The following is a 22,779-nucleotide window of genomic DNA, read 5'->3' on the forward strand; positions in this document are numbered from 1 at the left end:
AGCACGAGCAGGACGGATATCTCAGAGATGGAGTCAAAACACAATTAGTATGAATGCATATCTGTTAATATTAATTTACTCAGTACAATCAGTAGATCACTAAAGATTTGCTTTGTGTGTTTGTGTGTGTTTAACTGTGGGTGTGGAGGCACAAGTTTTCAGCTTCTCTCAAACACCTAAACTGTTAATGTCAGCAGTGCAGCCTTTCCAAACTCCTATCGAAGCACAATACGCTTCATCTAACAATAAAGCACAGAGCCGGGGGCACTCACAGGCAGGAGCAGCAAGTTTTTCCAGCACCTAAAGAACTTTTGGGACCCTGTAAAGAAAAAAAAAAAAAGAAAAAAAAGAAAAAAAAATAAAAAAAACAGGCCCATCACTTAATTAACCCTTGGACAGAAAAAAAAAAAAAGTTCCAGTACACTTATATTTATTCTCATACTTATTAGTAGTTTTATACCACAGGGCTGATGATTAAACAAAAATCTGATTGGTCAGAAGCTGATATTTCTTTTTTAATATTTCTTTTTTTTAATCAGTGTTTTTTAAGTTTTCTGTAGAAAGACATTTGTCTAGGGGTCGATGTTTTTTGTAGCAGTCAGAAAGTTATTTAATTAGACTTACTTTAGACTTCAAATGTCCTGTAAATATAAAAATAACAATAATTATAAATATACCCAAGAGGTGGAGAGAGAGAATGTGATGGAGGACGTTACTTATTATGAAGGCCTCAAGATACACTCTTAAGGGGTTCCTTAATGGTTTTTTAAGGGTTTGTTGGATAATTAAGTGTTCTTAGACTTCAAAAAAAAAAAAAAGTTTTCTACTGTTAATGCATTCTAATATTGAAACACACTGATGGAATATCCTGTAGAGTATCTTTTAATATGTTATTTGTTTAGTCTGGAATCAGTTAAACTCATGACATTAACAGAGTCCTATGCAAATACACATGTATGTAAATCCACTAACTCCATCTTATGTGTTAAAACACTTCCTGCTTTGTCTTGGTATTTATCTGCTTTCATTAAAAGCCATCATACTGTAGATGTGGTTTACTATAATGTTGGGAAGGTTAATGTGAATCTCTAGAGCAGGAAATATATCCAAAGACAAAACCCTGGACAAGTGGCAAAACCATGGACTTGAGTACTCAGTATGATGGCCTGTCATGTACCAAAACCAAACAGAAAACACTAGTTTCAAATTTGATTGCAGAGAGTCTGTGTCCACAGTATGGCATTGTGCTGGGGAGTGAATTATATGAGCTGAAATTCCACGGGTGCGCGCTTTAGCAACGGGTGCGCGCTTTAGCAACAGGTGGGCGCAGAAAATAATAATAATAATAATAATAATAAAAAGTTAACACGCGCGACCCGGTTTGTATTGCAGCTCGTGTTATCCGTGCAATATAAACACTATTACAAGCATTAGGTAAAGTCATGTAAAGTCGTAAAACTGATATGCGTCCTTGCATAGAAACAAACAAAATTTCAAAATGTGTTCTATGTATGGATAACTACACAGAGAATTAGATAATTTCATAATTAAAGAAAACAATCTGTTTCTTACAAACATATATATGTATATATTTTACATCTGCAGAGGAGTACTTACATGCTCTTCCTATGGGTCAGCTCAGCTGTGCCAGAGCAGCCATGCGGCATTTGCGCATGCGCACGACACCCCGATTAGAGGCGGAGAAAAGCCCTTTTAAGCGGTGTGTTAAATATACACCAGTGTATAAGAGGGAGATGATAAAAATACCACTATGTGGCTGCGGGTTTGCGGCTTTCCATCTGAAGAGGTCACGGTTTTGGGGAAATAGGATCAGCAAACGTTACCAACCATTTTTTTTAGGTTTGTCTGATGAGTTCACCTTTTATTTACTTATTTAGCTGATGATCAACAAACCCTATGAGAATGGGACAGAGCTATAGACAGGCATTTAAAATACTGTATGTGTAACTCACACACTATCCAAAGTTTTCCAGAAGACAAACACAATAACATGCATAATTAAAAACATATTAAAAGTTACATTCCTTCGAATAAATTCCATTATAATGGATTATAACGTGGTCAATTATATGCTAATCCCCACAGCTGAATATATCTTCGACCTATATATTTTGTTTTTTTACATATAAAATTGAGATTTTATCTCAGAGAAGCCTTTGTATAAGCACTAGTTCAAAACTTTCCCAGGTAAATACTCAGCAGGTTTCTTTCATCCTGTTAGTAGCAACCATTAGCTTCATTAAAACTTACCTGAGGTGCTGACACCTGGTCACGTGACATCCACAGGTAACCCCCCCTTACCTCGTGACGTCACGGTATAAAGCATTAAACGCATGCTAATTTTAATTTTATACAATTCAGAAACGTTTATGTGTGTCAGAAGTTAAGTCTGATAGTGCTAAGTATTGTTAGACATGACATCCAAGGGCCACTGTTTCAATAACAACCAGTCACTTTTTCCTTCGGTTGTTAGAGTATTGTCAAGTCTGTGGACATTTCAGGCTTCAGATTTGATTTGATTTTCAGGCTTAAAGTTTTTCATAGAGAAATGTATTTGATGTCTAACCATATATGTGAAAATGCTCAGGTCATAGGTGTATATACAAACATCCGAGCCCATATTTATGAAAATTCTTAGTGAAAGAGTTTCTCCTATAGTGACACATTGTGGGCGTTTCCCCTTAAGATTAAAGAGAAGATTCTAGTAAAGATAAAAGTTCTTCACGAAGCATCTTAACCCTTAAAAGTGCTTATAAGGTCAAAAAGTGTTAGGAGTAGTGAGGAGGACTTTTAAGAGCCTTAAGAGTTTCTTTATCAGAGGAGAAGATGGCTAAAAGGTGAAGAGGGAGAAGAAATGTGTTGTATACAATATTTAATAATAATAGTAAATTAATAAAATTATACAGGTTTGATCGTGTAGGGATTATTTTTGTCACTAATCATATTAGAGAAAACATTTCATACACAGAGCAGACATGCCAGTCATTCATTCATCAATATACACATATTAAAGCATCACATAATGAGTAGAAAAGCAAGAAAATGCAATACTCTGAAAAAACATTCAATTGTTTTAATGGTTTTGGGGGGAAAAAAACAATGTAACTACAAAGACACTTTTGAAATCCTAGACAACCCTTAAAACCATAAAGAGGGGTTGTTGTTTTTCAGACGCAGCTGTAACAGTTCAGTGACAAATCCAACATGGAAACAAAACCTCATGCGGAAACACGTGAAAACAAAAACTGCAAACCGAACTTTGCTGTTGAACAATCAGTTTCATCTTTATACAAAGTTTCTCTCTGAAAATTAGTAAAAGATATGAGCCCTGAAGTCGTTTACAGTTTAGTTGAAACACTTCAGCTGAGCAAGCATGACCTGAGCTTCTGATAACACAAAACAAATACAATCCTTTATGATTGCCTAATGTTTGTACACATCTCTGGCTTTCTGCTATAACCTTATTATGATATTTTCCTTTTTATTCTATTTTTATCACTTTATTGTGTACAGTACCGTGCAAGATTCATTATCAGTACACAACTGTGTAAAGTAAAGTGCCAATAACTACGAATTTCATTCTGTATTAAATTTCAGTATTGGAATCAATCAGTTTGGAAATCCAGTAACACACGTCAGAACGACGTACATAGAAAAAACACCTATTGAATACGAACTCGAGTCAAATATCCGACTATTACATAACAGTTTATTAATACTTATCGCTTCTCTTTTAAATTAACGCAAACGTAAATACAAAATGAACGATAGCCTGAAATTATTTCATCATCATATAACACACCTTGCAAAAGTGTGCTATTAAACACACATTTTCCACAGGTCTATAAAGAGAAGACTCATTTATAATATGAAGTTTAAACTGATAGAAGGTATGAGGTGTTGTTTGTTAATAAATAAGAACATATATAATTATTGCTGCAGTCTAAGAGGAATAAAACACTGTAGGACATGCTGCTATATGAAAACAATCAACTTCAGGGTTTCAACTGACGTCTGTTGTTGTTGATTGCTTTGCTATGAGAGCACACCCCCAAATGTGTTATTCCTTACTTGATTTCCTGGCTATGTGTGTGTTGGAGGATCCCAAGGCAAATCCTCTCGCCTCCTTCAGGCCCGTTCATCATAATATTTCTTCAAGTCAGCTTCATTGTGCTTTATGGCTATGGACCAGCCAAGAAAGGATGTTCTAAAGCTCTATAAGCAGAGATGCGCTGGGATGGACTGAAGGCCAGACATTGCTGCATGTAGGAGAGAATAAACAAATCATCAATTTGATCAACTTCTCTCTTTTTCTTTCATTCATTCATCCATCCATCAGGATGGTGGTACGTCCGGAGCCATGAATCTCAGGTCCCTGTGTGCATGTACTGACACACTCATTCACCTCAATAGCCTGTTATATTCATAGTTGATCATATTATATGGATATTAGATAGGGCTATGAGGAAACACTCACACTAAGCAGGTTGTTCTCCTCTGTGGTCAGGCTCGGCAGAAGCTGTGTGCTGGTGTCTCGTCTAGCCCAGGCTGGATTATAGTGGATAGGGCTTTCTTTAGGCCAATCCTCTTTAGCAGGCAACCCAATCACCCTTCAAATATACATGATAGGGCACAAAGACAAGCTTCAGAATGGATACCGAAATTGATTTTAGTCTCAATTCACTGATTGGATGGAAGTCAAGTCTGTACTGACTCAAAGATCTTCTGAAGCTGCTGGACTTCTGTGTATCCCTGGAACAAAGGTCTGTTCAACAACAAAAAAGGAAGAAAGCATCAACTCAAGAACGACACAACAAGAAGCACTGTGTGTCATTGTTCACTCACTTTTGCAGAAAGAGCTCTGCGAAGATGCAGCCAGCGCTCCAGATATCCACAGAGGACATGTAGTCTGAATGTAGCAACACTTCAGGAGCCCTGTACCACAGAGTCACTACCTACACACACGTAAAGATGAACATTATAGTGTTCAGCATCACTGCTATATGCTGTAATACTGATAAAGGATACAGGATGTACACACGCAGGGTGTCAGTGCGATACGGTTACTGAAGATCCTCGCCAAGCCGAAGTCTGCGATCTTCACCTCTCCACGGCTGCTCAGCAACACGTTACAGGGCTTCAGGTCACGGTGCATGACAGTGTTAGTGTGAAGGAAGTCCAGGCCCTTCAGCAGCTGCTGCATTATGTCCTAATATACAAAACAACAGGAGGAAAAGAACAGGTATGGAGATTCTTCATGACATTCCATTCATACCCTTAGAATAAAACTAAGAAAAGCATAAATAATTAGAAATAGCTTTAGTGGTTTTTTGGGGGAAATGAAGCCATGATGCACACACATATGACTTCTGACAAATAAAACACGAACACATTGGTGAAGGAGGTTCTCGCCTTTATTTTGTCTCGACTCAGACCGTCCTCAGGAACAGTGCTGAGGAAAGAGGACAGATCCTGATCGATGTACTCAAACACCAGCGTCAGGTCCAAACCTATTTTCCTCAGACCAGCCGACACATCCAACAACCTGCAGAAAGAAAATGAGTTAAGACACTTTATTAACTGGAAAAAGTTCCAACGACAACATGGCAACCACCCGAACCATTATTATTATTATGGTGTATAATTAATGCCAATCAGGCAACCATACGATTTAAAGCTGTCTCAATGCGCCCAGTCGTAATCATTAGTTGTAAAATAAAGGTTTTTTTTCTTCATTACTATTATTATTTAAATTTTATAAAAGAAAAAAAATATTTACTTACTTCACTACATTTGGGTGATTGAAATAGCCTATTTTTCGCAATAGCGCCACCTCGCGGATCATGAATTGCGGGATGCCTTCGTCCGGGTCTGTGCTGATGTTGAGCTTCTTCACCGCTACGAGGCGCTGTTTCTCCCCGAGCTCCCTCGCTTTGTACACTTTCCCGTAGGCGCCTTGGCCAATTTCCGCTAATAATTCATAATTTGAATTCTCGCACTTGGAATCATCCATATTTCTGTAAATGAAATGAAAAGACACTACAACAAAAAAAAAAAAATAAGAGAAATAATATAGCAATCAGTGTTGAGAACAAAGAGAAGATGTATTTTATAAAGAGCATGCTAATTCTTTATTAGCTTGCTAATGGTCACGTGACTCAGGGACGGTTGCTAGGGCTACATCGAGACTAGCACACTAGCGTACTAGGGTACTACGTAGTACACATATTACGTATACATGTTATTCTGACACAAATACTACATAGTACAGTAGTATTTAGTATTAGTGTGTGGTCTGGAGCATGTGAAGCAGCCTGGCTAATTAGTTATACTGCATCTTATAAATAACTTTAGCAAGGGTGGAATTTAAATACTTAAGTTTATTCTAAAGATTTGCTAGCTTATACTTATGCTCATAATTTCTTATAGAACTACAAGAAAATACAGAAAAAACTATACCGAAAAGAAATACTGAAAGCTTGCTGAGTCGATATATTTAATGACAACAAATCAGACTGGGAGAAAAAATGTCAATCAACTTAATTATTATTGATTTACACAAAAAAATAAAACATACCTTTAGCTTAATTTGAATCACAATGTTGAGAAATGTGTGCTAATTAAAAAAAAAAAAAAAAACAAGCTAGAAATGTTCCTATCACGTCTCCAGACTTGGGTTGCCAGATCCACATAATCCTTAGACAATCTGGAGTGAAAACATAAGGATAGCTGGGAAGATCTTAGCCTGAAACAAACAATCTGGCAACCAATTTTCCAGACAAAGGTGTTTTTTTTTAATGCATATTGCATATAGTTTTAATTATGTCTAAATATAATTCTTGTGCTAAAGTTTGACTGTATTTTAGTTGTTCCTGTGAGAAATAAAAGGTTGTGTGCTGCTTTGACGTCACTAGGTGACATTGCTAAAAAAAAAAAAGGTTCTGTTCTCACCTATCATTTCCAGTGATGTTAATCATACTAATCAGAAATCCAGCACAGAAGTAGTGGAGATATTTGTACAAACACTAGGCCCAGAACGTAATGCAGCTATAGGATTCAGAGACCTGGAACTGTGAGATGTGGCAATGAAAATGTTTCATAGAAGAACTTTAACATTGCAAAATACACCTACAACAAAAGACCTTGTGCTAAGTCGAAAATTAACGTTTGAGTCAATCAAATGTTTTTTTGCGTTTTATTTACTCAACATAAAAATGACAGTAGACGCTCAAAACAACAGCAAAGCTGGTTTACTGTTCGTAATAATTCAACGCATACTCTAGCACACATCATTAATAACATCTAAATACAGCAATAAAATAAAACTTCAAGTACAAATACTCAGTCAAATCAAATCAAATGTTACTCAAATTTAATACTTGAATATGAACTTTTATTTAGTATTCAAAAGCAACAAGGCAGCTGTGATTAGTGTAGCATGCATTCATACCAAATATCTTACTAAAATACTACAATATCTTCAGATAAATGGTTTTAACTAATTTGAATGTTTTTTTTTTCCTTTAGAATAAAAAACACACCAAACACTATTCAAATAAGGAGATCAAAATTAAGTGCAATGTCCCCGAAGTGTCACAGATCAAAACATTTGAGAACTAATATAACTAAAAGTGCTGAATATTTTACAGTTAGTTATTGTGCAGATGCTTCTTTTCAGACTGAGAAAATCACAGCAGTCAGAGACTCTTCAAGGCTTGAAAATTAAAAGCACATTGTATACAAATGAATACTGGTTCATACAAATACTAGTTTGGTCCAGTTAATACTTGATTGATTCGTTCACCTGTATGTCTGATCATGGTTAGAATTGAACAGCTACATAAGTAAATAAACATTAAACGATAGTGCGGTTAAGAACAGAGTTCAATCTTAGCCATCGATGGAAGACCATTCCATAACTAAAGAGCCAGGTAACGTGAAGTTGAAGAAGAATTTACTCTTACGATCTTCCCAATTTAATGTCCTGCCAATTCCCAAAGGTTTATGAATGATAAATCACGTTTTCTCCAAGAGACAGGATCATCTATTCCAACTGCTTTGATGTTCATGCTAGGTCACAGTGTAGCACAGCACAATTAGAGTAAAGCTCACAGCCCACAGACTGCTTTAGCTGTGATTGACAGGACAGGCAGAGTACACCATTCCTCCCACCAAGACAGCACTGGCAATAGTTTTATAGGGCAATTTGAGTCCTGCTGTGGCAGATTAGTGGACAAACCTCAATACACGGGTCATGGGAGAGACTTTGGGTAAGTGGTTATAAAGTGTGTGAGCAGAAGCAGTCTTAATATTCTTAGCAGAGCTTTAGAAGATTTGAGAATCTGAGCAGAATGTGTTCGATTGTTGTGAAAATGATCTGGTAGTGCAATAGAGTGTAATGTGGTTAGAGATATCAAGCCCCACACCAAGTCTCTAAGTTAGGAATGTTGGATAGACTATAAGGAGTTTGTTAGATTGAGTAATCGACTTAAAATCTGGTTTCAACTAATGTGTTTATATGCAGCAATCACTCGTATATCTACTAGGGTGGAAGATGAATAAAAACAGAAGTCTAGTCATGGGATCTGATCACGGAGTCCATTAATTTAGTGTATAAGGTGAATGAAAGAGGTCTTAATACTGAGCCTTGGGAAAATCTTGTAATAGGACTGCAAGGTAAAAAGAACCAAAGCTCATCAGGTTACATGAAAAATCATCCTATAGGTATAATCACATCCAGACCTTACACCCAATTCAGCAAAAATAAAGATTCCTAAGTATGAAATTTCATTTATATATTAAAATATACTGCAAGTGATTACAAAGAGTGTCTTTTTTATAGGCAGTTTGTATAAAAAATAACAGTGCTTCGACTTCTTTGTTATTAAGTCTGTTAAATTTTGTGATCGATATATTTTCTGTTAAATCCCAAGTACTCTAAATGGGTCTGATGTTCTGATCATGTCCACTGATTGACTTGATGGGAAAAATATCCTGTACATTTTTTGCTAAAACTTTCTAAAATCATAATAGGGTAATGTCGATACATGCATCAACACTGTGTCAAAACAGAGTTCTGCAATACTGAAATATTGAAATTTCAGTTCTACAGTATACAAATGCATTGCTGTAGAGATTTAAAAAAGAAATAAATAACAGGGATTAACAGAGCAGATATTAATTTAGTGAGGACCAAGTGATGATCATTGCTGTCTTGCCGGTTCTGCAATCAGCTGCTGATGAGTGCATGTTGCCATGGTTACTGGACTTTCTTACTGTTGGTGTTCAGTTTCTCTCTTAGGGCCTCAATATCCCTGTAAAGGTTGCGGTTGAGAACAGCAGAGCCACAGATCATAGCTCCAGCGATTGCTCCGGCAAAACCGCATGAAACTATGTCTTGGCCTAATGAAAGAAATGCACACAGACAGAAGACAGGCAAGCAATGGATGAGTAAATATTCATGGACATTACACAAAACTGATGTACACACACGTACACATGCACACCCACATGTGCACATACCTGTAAGGAAGAGGTTTTTGATGGGTGTTTTTGGTCTGAGGGTAACGCAGACTTCTGCAGTGAAGCGGGAAGTGCTGTGGTCTGCGCCATAGATCTCTCCTTTAGGAGCTGCTAAATAGTGCTGATTAGTGATGGGAGTGCCAGCCTCAACATACTCTATCTGCAGGCAGAAAGAGAGAGAGAGAGAGATAATATAAGAAAAAGGTCATAAGAACAAGGGTTTATGAAAACTCTTGAGAAAAGCAGCAGAGCTCACTTTACTAATAACAACCAGCTGCTGATTTTTTTTGCTGAGGTATTATTGCAATTACCAGAAATAAAAATCTGTACCTTGTCCTTGATCTCGGGGAAAATCTGAGTTAACAATTCCAAAACAGAGTTGATGATGGTCTCCTTAAGCTCTTCGTAGTCGTCCCCTCTGTTCTTGACTCTCCCGTCTTTCCATTCCTCGAACCATGAGTAAGGGGCGAAGCTGACCACACTCAGAGTAGACTTACCTGCACAAGGTAAAGATTTCATCAGTATTCAGGCTTCAACTGAAATTCTTTACAATACTAATCACCTGGTATTAGATGTAACGTAGACAGATAAACATCATTAGGAACTTCAGGCATATTATCTAATACTTTCTCTCTTTTTTTTTCTACCTAGCTTTCTCTGCTCCCAGGTGGGATCTTTGGCAGATGGTGAGGCGACAAAAATCATAGGTATGTTCTTCGTCGAATCCTCCCTTTCTCCTTTAATGTAGACATTGAATCTGATGGAGGGATTAAAAATAAATGCACTTTACGTATCTTCAGACAAAGGCTCAGACATAGGAGCTCTATAGAATTAAACAGACTTATGATGTACGTGAAGAAAAGGTGTTTAGTCACTCACAGCTCGTCCAGATTATTCTCGGGGAAAATCCAGTAGTTGTCGGCTTTGAGACCAAGCTCTTCTTTCGTCCCGTTCAAACCTATGAAGATGCTGAGGCCGCCTTCTCCATGCTTTAGCATACTCAGCTGCTTCTGAATGGCTGTTACATACAGTGCGGTTGTTACAGTTTATTTTTCGTATTATATTAACCTCCTAGAAACAAACTGTAATACAGCATTAAAGACAAAAGTTATTTATATGGATTAAAAGGCACATCCACACACAATTCGTTCACATGAAATAGAAATCACAGACAAATACAAAGTAAATTGAAAAGGAATGCCAATTTATCTGTTTTTTTTATTATTATTTCAGATTTTTTGCAGTTTTTTGGAACTATACTGTATATAAACACTTAAAAGTCAAATTTGGCCATGTATTGCATTTTTCCAGGAAGTTATCCACACATTTGTCATTTTTTTTATTTTATTATTTTGTACTTTTTTCTTTTCCATTATGTCCCTCTACATCCCTGCTGTCTGGAGCTCACCTGCGTGAGTCTGCACCTCTTTAGGCAGTAGCTGCTGGTAGGTGTTAAAGATTCCTGCATCTGAGATCACGATTGGAGCGCGCACATGAACCTCCTCTTGTCCCTTCATCACACTCACCCCTGCAATCAAATTTATCCTCAAATCACTTGCCGTAATATCAGTCAGGAGTATCAGAAGTCTGTTGATGATTTCGATATTACCTATAGCTTCGTTGGCGGCGTTGAGCAGGATGCGACTGACTGGTGCTCTGACGAGCACGGCTCCTCCTGCCTTCTCAATGATGGGGATCATGTTATAGGCGATCTGACTGGCACCTCCTTTAGGGTACCAGGCACCGGGCAGGTAGTGGCACACCAGTAAACTGTGCATGGAGAAACTGGCTTCTTTTGGGGCGTTTCCTACAAACATATAACAACATAACACTAAGTACAGCTGTTCCTCTGTGCTAAAAGAAATAACCAGAATGCATCATAATAGTGCTTTTATAGAAAAGCAGCTTTTTTTTCCAAATCAATTTAATTCAGTTTGATTTGTCTAGCGCTTTTAACAATGGACATTGTCTCAAAGCAGCTTTACAGAACATAAGAAACATAGTACAAAAGGTTTAATATTACACAATTATTAATATAGATTGATATAATAAAAAGTTCAAGATTAAATTAGACTTATATTTAAATGTGTTGTATTTATCCCTAATGATCAAGCCTGAGGTGACTGAGGTGACTGTGGTGACTGTGGTGAGGAAAAAGTCCCGTAGATAGAAGAGGAAGAAACCTTGAGAAGAACCAGACTCAAAAGGGAACCTCATCCACATTTTGGTGTCACTGGAGGGGGTGATTATAAACTGTTATAAACACTGGAAAGTGTTATTATGAATAATGACATTTCTAGTCATATACAGTCTGACAGTTGGGTATTAATTAGGGCCTCAAAGACCACACTGCGTTGGCATCTTCTCTTTAAATGCCTGAATCTTCATGAATCAGAATCCAACTGGAGCTGGTACATGTCTTTTTTCTTTGCCATAGTCCGTAGTTAGCTGCTAAAAGACTTTAAAATCTGTCAAACAAAAATCTGCTATATGTGGATCTCACCGTAGGTGCCGAAGATGTAGCAGAGTACAGCCCTGAGCTCTTTATTCTCCGTCAGGCTGTTCACCACATCGCTCAGGCTGCGTGAGCCATAGGAGAAGAAGTAGGACATGCGATTAGCGAGTCCTGTATAAGCCAGGAAGTTAGCCACAGGAGACGGGAGCAGCTTTAGCAGCACCACCATCCACACGCCACGGCTACAATTCTGGAAAGGATATTAGATCAAAGAACTTGCAGTGGAAACTACTGTCAGATCAGCTGATAGAGATAATTCATCATGACAAATCACATTAGAGTATAAATGCAAAACCCTTTAACAATACAACAATACAATCTCACTACAAGATAGATATTTTAAGTTACCCGTTCAATTCTATTTGGAATAGCTGAGAAACGTCAGTCATGAAGCATCTTCCGTACAGATACCACATACATGAAGAGTTTGGGTTAAAAAAGTCTTGGATACCTAGTCAGATAGTTACGTATACAGTAGGGATTTATAAGTTGCTAGAGATTTAGGCAATTTTCACAATTTCTATCTTAATCCATGGTACATTTTATAAGCCTTGTTATTTATGTTGAAAAAAGGAACAGCCTCTGAAACCAAACTTCATGTCATAATTACTTTGCAGTCAGTTTATCCAAACCTCTGCAAACTGCAATACAAACCTCTGCACTCAACTGCATACTTTAGTGAACCCAAGAAGCCAGTACAATAAAAAGACATTATTTTGCTGGTTTCAAAAGCTTGCTTCATTCGCATTGATTTGCACTGTGCTCATATTTATTACAACTCATCTTTACGTAATGTGGCTATATTTAAATTCTGATAATAGGAAACGTTATAACAGTGGGATATTTGTACTTACATTACATCCTTACGTCATTATCTGTGTTGTACTTTAGATGAATGAAACACAGCTGTGACTCACTTTAACCAATCTCATGAACTCATCGATGGCCTTCTCCTCTCCTGGAAAGCACTTCTTCAGTTCCTCAGGGAAACGGGTGTTGCCACTGTAAATGGGGTAGACGCGCCGATTCTCCGGCGGACCAAGGACCACCTGGTCGAAGGGGTTTTCCAGCGGTTCCCACTGTAACTGTCCATTGGTCAGCTGATCCACTATGCAGCGGAATCTTCCTGTCTCTTCTAGATTACCAATGTAGTGGATCCCTACAACAGAGATGCGTGAGATCAATACTGCGGTTACCTTAAAAAAATACATCTTTAGGTGTTTTTCAAGGACAGGGGTTTTGACACATTTCTAGCAATCTCACTTAAAAGACTTTGAGGTTAAAATGCCTCATTACATAATAGGGATTAAAACATTTCTATAAAGCTTTCAACTAGACACGAGCTAAAGTCGTATGTACTTTTATCACATCGTTGAAGGCCGAAGTAATACAATAGCACTGAAGTAATGAATACTTATGTGTGCTTGTGCAGTGTTTGATCAGAAGAAAACTGAGGTCCTTTTTTTTTATTTAAGTGTCTAGTACAATCTGTAGTCTTGTAAACAACTGAAAATGACCTAATTTTCACGTTTGTGCAAGAGGGTGGGGTTTACTGTGTAACTGTGTTTGCAAAATCTTATTGCTCAGTATATTGCTAAATATCAGATATGGGGCAATCAGGTACTGTTTGAGGATGGGAATCAACAGAGACTAAAAACAAACAGTGGTGGCATTCTCACCAACATCAAACTCAAAGCCTTTCTCAGAGAAGCTGTGACAACATCCTCCAGCACGATCGTGTTGTTCCAGCACCAGGACCTTCTTTCCAACCTTGGCGAGCAGAACAGCGATGCTCAGCCCACCAATACCGCTGCCGATCACAATGGCGTCAAGGTCCTGAGGAACTCTACTGGCCAAAAAGCCTGTGGAGAGGCAATTAAATTTTAAAGGTGACATCACAGCCCAAATCACTGTTATACAGATGTCATTCTTCCTGGATATATTACGTAATAACATTTTGATGAATGCAACTGACAGCATGTTGGGAAAAGGTAACGAAATGATCAAAAACCAAAAAAAGTGTTGTATCATTCACTCACTCTCTGACTCACTCATCTTTTACCGCTTATCCGAACTACCTCGGGTCACGGGGAGCCTGTGCGTCATCGGGCATCAAGGCAGGATATACCCTGGACGGAGTGCCAAACCATCGCAGGGCACACACACTCTCATTCACTCACGCAATCACATACTACGGACAATTTTCCAGAGATGCCAATCAACCTACCTCGGTCTTTGGACTGAGGGAGGAAACTGGAGTACCCGGAGGAAACCCCCGAGGCACGGGGAGAACATGCAAACTCCACACGCAAGGCGGAGGCGGGAATCGAACCCCCAACCCTGGAGGTGTGAGGCGAACGTGCTAACCACTAAGCCACCGTGCCCCCCGTTGTATCATTCAATGATATGAATTTTGTTTGCATCGGTTCTATGTTAAGTTGTCCATATAATAGTTTAATTAAAATGCTAAACAATAGTAACTCTGCGTTTTTTGAAACAAAGAAAAAGACATCAAAAAATAAGGTTTTTATGAAAACACCAAATCATAAATTGCTCACCAACACACAAACCAACCATAATTGCTCAATTAGGCTAAAATAAAAGGCTCTTATTGATACTAAATGAAGAGCTATTATGACCAATCTTTGAAAACAGATCACTAGATCGACTTGGATCACGTGATCTCCAAGAACAAATAAACTTGTCGTCCAATTGGAACAGAAGAAAACAATGCACTTAACCATGTTTACACTGAAGTTTACACAATGTTACTAAACAAACACTTCACAGAAGAAGAATGTAATTACGTGAATTAAATACATTTTTTTATCTTATGCATATTGAACATAACATGCATATTAATCTAAGCTATTCTGGGAACAGAAATGAACAAATGTGGTTCAACACCTGATACAAAGAAAAAATGTTCACCTTGTTTTAACACTTTGTTTCTCTCCTTTTTATCCAGCTGCACTGGTTTGAGCGGCTCGCGCATGTCGACATCAAAAGGACTCGGACCGGAAGTACGAAAGACATATTTAAGGAATAATGCAATAAACAGCAGTGCGACGATTAATCCTATAGAGACCCACATTTCTCATGTCATATATGTTTGCAACCTAAAATCTGCTTTGACACTTTGACCAGGTGGCGCGCCCTCTGTTCGACACTTCCGGGTTTTTGCTTCAGCAAAAGGACGCACGAGACGCCCACATTAAGAAAGGTCTATATTGTGTATAATAAATAAACTTTAAAATAAAAAGCTTTTATTTTAACAGCACAAAATAACTTTGGCAGTCGCAAAATTAAATGGCAAACCGTCGTATAATGGTTACTACAGCATTATTAAACAAACAAACAAACAAACAAATAAATAAATAAATAAATAAATAAGTTAATAGAAGTCAAAATATATTCAATTAAAGTTAGTTTAATTCAATTTATTTGTATAGAGATTTTAACAATTCCCATTATCTCTAAGCAGCTTTACAGAAGTATGGAAACAGAAGAGAGAGAAAAAAGAAATAAATAGATAATAATAATTGTAAGAAGAAGAAGAAGAAGAAGAAGGTTAAAAATAAATAAATTAATATATATAATTCAAGTTTAAAAATAATTTAAAAAATATTCACTTAAAATGTAAAATATTTTATATTGTAGAGAGAAAGGTGAAATGGAATAAAGTTGTAAGTTACTCACGCCTGAATCATTCACGAGATCTTTGCCACAGTCGTAATCAGGAGATTAAACAAAAGAATGAAATTTCAATAAGGAAGCAAAATGAACTAAACCAAGCTAAAATAGAGAAACATAAAAGAAGGAGTGAAAGACAGAAGGAGAGAAAACAATTGCAAATGGATGAAAAGATCCTTAAACTAGAAAAATTGGTTAGTGAATCAAAGGATTTAAACTTCTAAACAAGAAGATGAACAACTGCTGAAATCGACTGAGGATCAGACACTGTACCTAGACAGTTGGAAGAAGACTTCAAAAGACTGAAGAATATAATTAGTTAAGTTTTATTTTTCAGGAGTTCAAGAGAACTCTAAACGTTTTTCTTTATCTTTTAAACATGTATTCTTTTACAATGCATTTAGTATACTGTATTAAGCTTTACACACACATATAGTGATCATCAATAGATCCATAGCATCTGGTCAGGTACCAACTACTTTCAAGAGAGCAAGGGTTATTACCATCCTAAAGAAACCTGCTCTGGATACATCAGACATCAGTAACTACAGACCGGTATCACTTCTCTCGTTTCTTTCAAAAATTCTTGAACGCATTGTCTATAATCAACTGTCTGTCTATCTCTCACAGAACAACCTCCAAGATCCCAACCAGTCTGGCTTTAAAGCAGCTCATTCCACAGAGACAGCCGTTTTGGATGTCTCTGAGAAACTACATGATAGATCAGCCAAACTGTCATCCATCCTTATCCTCCTTGACCTTTCAACAGCGTTTGATACGGTCAACCACAAGACTCTCTTATCCACCGTCAGGAGTCTTGGGATTTGCGGATCAGCTTGGGAATGGTTCGCTTCCTACCTAGAAGCACGCTCATATCAGGTAACATGGAGGGGAGTGACATCTGCTCCAGGCAGACTCTCCACTGGTGTCCCTCAGGGCTCAGTACTTGGTCCTCTTCTTTTCTCCCTGTATACTCACTCTCTTGGTGAAGTTATTTCCTCACATGGGTTCTCTTACCACTGCTATGCTGATGATACACAACTTATCTTCTCTTTCCCACCCTCAGATGCCACAGCTTCTGATCGGATCTCAGAATGTCTGGCAGAAATTTCATCATGGATGACTGCTCATCAGTTAAAGCTCAATCCTAGCAAAACTGAACTGCTGTTCATCCCAGGTCATTCATCCCCAGGTCATGATCTTGCTATATCCTTGCACAACGATCTGATCTCCCCTTCAGCCACAGCTCACAACCTTGGGGTAACCATGGACAATCAACTGTCCTTTTCCTCTCATGTTGCTAATGTGACTCGCTCATGTCGGTTTCTTCTCTACAACATTAGAAGGATTCGGCCATTTTTGTCCTCACAGGCTGCTCAGGTACTTGTTCAGTCTCTTGTCATTTCTAGACTGGATTACTGCAACACACTGCTGGCAGGTCTACCTATGAACGCAATTCTTCCTCTGCCAATGATCCAAAATGCAGCTGCACGGCTTGTTTTCCACCTGCCAAAGTTCTCGCATACCACCCCCGGGTTCCGGTAGCTGCACGCATCAGATTCAAAACACTGATGCTGGCCTACAAAGCCAAAAATGGACCAGCTCCCTCTTACCTCAAAGCCCTCATCACTCCTCACACTGCACCTTGCACCCTCAGATCTACCAGCACTGCTCGACTGATTCCACCATCTCTCCGGGTAAGAGGCAAGTATACTACAAGACTCTTCTCTGTACTGGCACCAAGGTGGTGGAACGAACTTCCCCTAGAGGTCCGGACAGCTGAGTCACTGGCTATTTTCAAGCGGCGGTTGAAGACCTACTTATTCAGGAAACACTTCAACTAGCACTTCTTTCCTTATCTTTTGCATTTAAAAAAAAAAACTCAACCTTTGACACTTTTTCATTGTAACTTTGAACAAATGTTTTAAACTCATGGTATCTTAAGTATGTAACCTAGTGAGCCAGCATTAATGATTCAATGTTAGAGTTTTAAGCACTTATGTACGTCGCTCTGGATAAGGGCATCTGCCAAATGCTGTAAATATAAATGTAAATGTAGTGATGTTTGCTTTTGATGCGAGGCTCTAGAACAAGAACACAGCGACCTGTTTGTGACCTATACTGAAACCGCAAGTAAAAGCAATATGTAACCACAGCTTAGCAGATTATTTAGCAACTGATAGGAAGTGAAGGAATGGAGAATGATACACACAAGAAAGTAATCAGCGAGAGCCAATGTGGAAAGAGAGGTCAATGCGAATAAAGACACTATGCCTAGTAGTTACAGTGAGAAAAGTGTATAAAAGCTCCTCTTGAAAATTGTAGGCAAGCTCACTTGCCTGCATGTTACATTCAGTCATTGCTTATTTAGTGTGCATCAGAAAACAAAGGCAGGCATAGACTTGGAGAATGTTTCTAGGTTTGTTACTATCTTTGCATTTTAATTACTTTTACTTGTTCTAATACTGTTTGATTATTTGACGGAGATTTTATTTGTAATTTCTTTTATTTTACTTTACATATATTACACACATTTATCTGTATTACATTGCTTTTAATAAAAACAAGGCCTCCCATTGTGAGGACCCTAAAAAGACAAGAAGGTCTAAGTCTGTCTCCTTCATCTAAAGATTCAAAAAATAGATTAAGTAGAAGAACTTGAAGAGGATCCTTTGTTAGAAGACCGAGGGACTTCGAAGGACAACCCTGTTCAACTCTGATAGTTGATCGTGTGTTTTTCAATACTAACCCGTGCAGTCTAGGACACATTCCTTAGTGGGATTGTGGAAGGGTTTCCTACGCAATCCGAAAACAAGTGTCACTAAGGGACACGTACGTCGGTATTAATTACCAGCTTCGATAATAACGCAGGCCTCATAAATAAAATTTATTTATCTCTTTGCACCAGAGAGTTTATAAAAGAATTATTGCAAGCTTCAGCACATTCTGAAAGCAAAAAAGTCAGAAAACAATATATCCAGTGAGGAAAAAGGACAGAAAATCTACAACAGATAAATGTCTACCCAACTGTAGTAGATGAAAATCATATTTAGTTTAAAAAGTACTGTTTGATGAGTTCAAGAAAATTTCACAGATTCTCATATATGAGGTTAAACAAGATACATCTGCCCATTCCCCTTCATAATAAACCACACAGTCCTCTCCTAGTGGGTTGTTTTGTTTCCAATCATCTGGAGTGTATTTCCACCACCTTAAAGAACAAAAAAAAAAAAAAGCATCAAATGCACAAGTGAATTTCATTTCATATAAGCAAAATCCTAAAACTTAAACCAATATTATTTATTATTATTTAATATAGATTAGTGACTATACTGCCAGAATAGATCATGAAAATATTCATTCAAGTTAAAATAAAAATAAAAAAAATGAGAAATTAATTATCTTACGAGAGATTTTTATTCAGAGGTGTCCCATCTATCCAAAGCCACACCCCTTCATTTTCAGCATCCGTCAGACCAATCCAGAACAAAGAAGAAGCAATTTTGGACACCAAACCACTGATAAGATCCTGAAAAGCAACAAAGTCAAGCAAAATTGTGAGGTTTGGGAATGAATATAGATTTATAAGATACTGTTGCATGCAAAATTACATATATTGTTGGTTTGAATTGTATATTGTTGACTTAAATTCAACTTCTGCAGCCAAAAGATTTCAAAAGTAACAGTAATGTAGAGATACTTTACGTTTGTCCAATTTAAAAAAAAAAAAAAATTAAAACAGTGACATTGTATGTTATTGTGGCATCTGGATACTATACTAATTAAAAAACAAACATTTGCATGTGCCAAAATAATGTTGGATGCAAATGTTTTCTTTTTTTCCCCCTTTATTTCCAATAATCAAAATATATATATTTACAATATACATTAAATATGTACATACATGCATACATATAAAAAATGTCTAACTAATATATGTATAAACAAATTATGTGATTTAGTCAGAGGTGCACAGACAGAAAGTGTCATTGTTTTCTCTTTCAGCATACATGTTCTTCTTTACTCTTGATGATGGCTAGATCTCCACCCAGTTTCTGACAGCTGATTCTGCTGGAGTCCCAGTTCATTTTATCACTGAATAAAATGTAGACTCTCTCCTTGTAAATGACGTGTTGATGTTCAGCTTCTAAATAGGGAAGTTATGTGTAAGTAAAAGGAATTTAAAAAAGGCACGGTGTTTTTAATGTTTATATATACATGATTATTTTTAATTTTATAGGGATGTACATTTCGTCATGCGCTTTTCACTTCAAGCGGTAAGATTTTGATCTTAAGGCAATGATTCAATGATTCATTACTTCTGCTGAGAATCTGCTGTGATATAATATGACTCAATTTATTAAACTGCAAAATTCTACAGATTCTTGGGTAGGCTTACAATTACTTCATCACAAGCGACAAACATAATAATAATATTATTATTATTATTATTATTATTATTATTATTAGCAGTAGTATTTTTAGTAGTATTATTAATATACATACCAGTTGTCTGTTATTTTTTTTATATTTATAATCACTTAAAATCCTTTTAAAGTCTTTATGTACCCTGTATATCTGTATATATGACAAATAAAATCTTTAAATCCATCAAACCTAATCTTTAATCAATTTATAATCAAACATAAATGATAATCATTTAATTACTATAATGAATTGTCCATGATCTGGTGGCCTTTAGTGTCCATAAGGATACACACCTCCAGCTGAGCAGTTCCCAATCGTCTCAGACACAGTCACTTGGGCCCATTTAAGTTTACAATCTAAAAAAATGTTCAAAAACACCATAGATAAGATGTTTGAACAATATTTTGTTATCTGTAAATGACAAATATAAAAGCACTTACAGAAATAGGCAAGAATCACATTAGACATCAGAGAGAATAGAAGAATAGCTATACAGATCAGTGACAGAAACCCATGCTTCTTACGACTTCCTGAAAAACATTTCAAGAGAAAACAGAAGTGGCAAACATTTTATGTCAGCAAAATGCTGTTTTTTTTGGAGGAAAAAAATACAGCTTAAAATGATAAAATGCTGAATGTTTCTTAAACTATGTGCCTTATTAGGTTATGCTTACCAATAAGAAGATGACTTTTTTGTGGTTTTTGGTTTTCCTCTTTCACAATAATAATAAAAGCAAAAAGGTCAATGACAGTTTCATTCTGAAAAGCTGAAGTCTTTAATAATCATTCAGAAGTCATTTAAAGGTGGTTGTTAATGGCTGAAACTTTAATTTGTTTAGTCAACACCCATCCATCCATCCATCCCTCCATCCATCCATCCATCTATCCATCTATTTTCTGTACCCCAAGCTTCTCTTCATACTAATAAAAACAATCCAGAGGCTTCTTGGGCAATCAACATGATTTTTTTTTTAACTTCATGCAAGTTATGTTGTAATGTAAAACAACAAAATACTACTAATTATCCCTTTTCATACACAGCATTTTTTAAAAAGATATAAATCATCTGTTGCTCTCCCTGGGATATCAATACAAATTTAATGCACAAAAGAACACACTAAAAATGAAAAATATTTATTTCTATATATTTCTACAATACGGATCAACAATAAAAAAAAGATCTGAATGGTGAGATTTTTGTTTATAAAGCACATTCATTTTTATTAATGTCAGGTTTAATATTTGATCCTTTTTAAAAATGCTGACTGAGCACTTTTAAGGCTACAGCAACAAATTAGCAGTTGAAGACCAACCACAGGGTTTGAAAGAGTAGAACTGTGTTGTGAACACTTACCTCTGTTAGGAATAGCATTTTGGTAGATGTTCTCACCCTCGCTCATGGCTCACAGCAGTACGTAACACTTCAGAGTTGGTGCTTCAGAATGAAAATACAGATATATATATACGATGGAAGGCTCTGATGTAGAGGACGTCAGGGGTACAGCCCATTTCCTCATTTATTCCATAAGCTTGGTTTGACATAACATAATATAAAATGTGTGTATCCTTACAGATTCTGAGACAATTTAAAGCAGAGGTACAATTTATTTATCTAATGTATCAGATAGTAAATATTTAGTACAATCAAGCAGCTATAATAAATCATACCACATGGCTGTTGAAATCTTGAATCTCATTGGTCAGAAGATGTTCTAAACTGAAATCATAGGATAAATGGTGGACGCTGAACATACTCTACACTTAATGATACATTTTTTAAGGAAGTATATTATTTACCAAAAGAAAAGTGTATAATTTTTGACAGAACTTTCCGTTGATAGAAGAAGTCTTCAGTGCCAGCAGAGTTCAATAGCTTGGACAGTGGTGTTGAGCAGAAAAGCATCCCAGAATGTAATGCACCTCAAACATTAAAGCAGATGTGCTACAGCAGCAGAAGGCCACATCGGGTTCCACTTCTATCAGCTAAGAACAAAAAGCTGAAGAATCTATATGTCTGCTGAGACACCCAGATAGTAAGGTTAAAATTTGGTGCCAAAAGCATGAATCCTTGGATCCAATCTGTTTTATGTCAACATGGGAGTTTTATGGGAATTCTGGCACACTTTGGATTCTTAATACCAATCAATCGTGGACATGTGCATCCCTTCATTGCTACATTTTACCAGGAAGTGTGAATCAGAGACCAGAATCTCAAAGATCGGTTTCCAGTGTTTTGTTGAATCCATGTCATGAAGCTGATTTGAGAGCAAATCGAGGTCCCAATCAGTATTAATATACACATACAGTGTTCCTATTAATGTGCTCATGGAGTGTAGATAATAATAGGAGATTCTATAAAATCATGTAAATACAAGTTAAGATCTTTGGATAATTATCATACAAGATGTGAATAAAAAAAGTGTGACTTGATCGTGGCAAGATTGCTGGTATTAGATGGTCTGGTGGTTTCTTAGAGAAAGGTGTGAAAAATTAACATCCTGTATGTAGAAGGTCTACAAGCGTGAACACACTGAAACCCCTATGCCGTGATCAAAGTCACATAGATCACACTTTTTCACATTTGATGCATGATGTGAGGA

The 22,779-nt window shown here is 36.9% G+C and overlaps 4 protein-coding genes across 8 annotated transcripts in view; all 4 read right to left on the minus strand.

The window, feature by feature from the left end:
• Window positions 1–1,763, minus strand: part of svilc (supervillin c) — a 25,017-nt gene extending 23,254 nt beyond the window's left edge. For 3 of the 5 annotated variants that reach the window (XM_060891992.1, XM_060891993.1, XM_060891991.1), the window contains exon 1: window positions 1,618–1,763. The gene's annotated coding sequence lies outside the window, so the exon portion shown is untranslated. The remainder of the gene's footprint in view (window positions 1–1,617) is intronic. The other 2 variants (XM_060891995.1, XM_060891994.1) reach the window with 1 other exon arrangement.
• Window positions 1,764–3,803: 2,040 nt separating this feature from the next.
• Window positions 3,804–6,034, minus strand: cdk21 (cyclin-dependent kinase 21). The gene is made up of 7 exons (XM_060892472.1): window positions 5,805–6,034; window positions 5,434–5,566; window positions 5,063–5,230; window positions 4,867–4,976; window positions 4,736–4,786; window positions 4,499–4,631; window positions 3,804–4,280 (listed from the first exon to the last, which is right to left on the minus strand). The coding sequence occupies exons 1-7, from the start codon at window positions 6,032–6,034 to the stop codon at window positions 4,203–4,205; spliced, it is 903 nt and encodes a 300-aa protein (XP_060748455.1). The 3' UTR covers window positions 3,804–4,202.
• Window positions 6,035–7,392: 1,358 nt separating this feature from the next.
• On the minus strand, window positions 7,393–15,202 carry LOC132861023 (all-trans-retinol 13,14-reductase-like). The gene is made up of 11 exons (XM_060892359.1): window positions 14,990–15,202; window positions 13,738–13,920; window positions 12,976–13,217; window positions 12,047–12,248; window positions 11,153–11,350; window positions 10,952–11,071; window positions 10,423–10,561; window positions 10,191–10,300; window positions 9,874–10,040; window positions 9,544–9,703; window positions 7,393–9,423 (listed from the first exon to the last, which is right to left on the minus strand). Exons 1-11 carry the CDS (start codon window positions 15,150–15,152, stop codon window positions 9,281–9,283), a joined length of 1,827 nt encoding a protein of 608 aa, XP_060748342.1. The 5' UTR covers window positions 15,153–15,202; the 3' UTR covers window positions 7,393–9,280.
• A 3,253-nt stretch (window positions 15,203–18,455) lies between these two features.
• LOC132861036 (hepatic lectin-like) lies at window positions 18,456–22,730 on the minus strand. The gene is made up of 7 exons (XM_060892374.1): window positions 21,534–22,730; window positions 20,854–20,892; window positions 20,620–20,709; window positions 20,473–20,535; window positions 19,762–19,898; window positions 19,159–19,280; window positions 18,456–18,962 (listed from the first exon to the last, which is right to left on the minus strand). Exons 1-7 carry the CDS (start codon window positions 21,577–21,579, stop codon window positions 18,806–18,808), a joined length of 654 nt encoding a protein of 217 aa, XP_060748357.1. The 5' UTR covers window positions 21,580–22,730; the 3' UTR covers window positions 18,456–18,805.
• Window positions 22,731–22,779: the final 49 nt, after the last annotated feature.

Source organism: Tachysurus vachellii, chromosome 18 (genome assembly GCF_030014155.1).
Source record: "Tachysurus vachellii isolate PV-2020 chromosome 18, HZAU_Pvac_v1, whole genome shotgun sequence".
Classification (NCBI taxonomy): domain Eukaryota; kingdom Metazoa; phylum Chordata; class Actinopteri; order Siluriformes; family Bagridae; genus Tachysurus; species Tachysurus vachellii.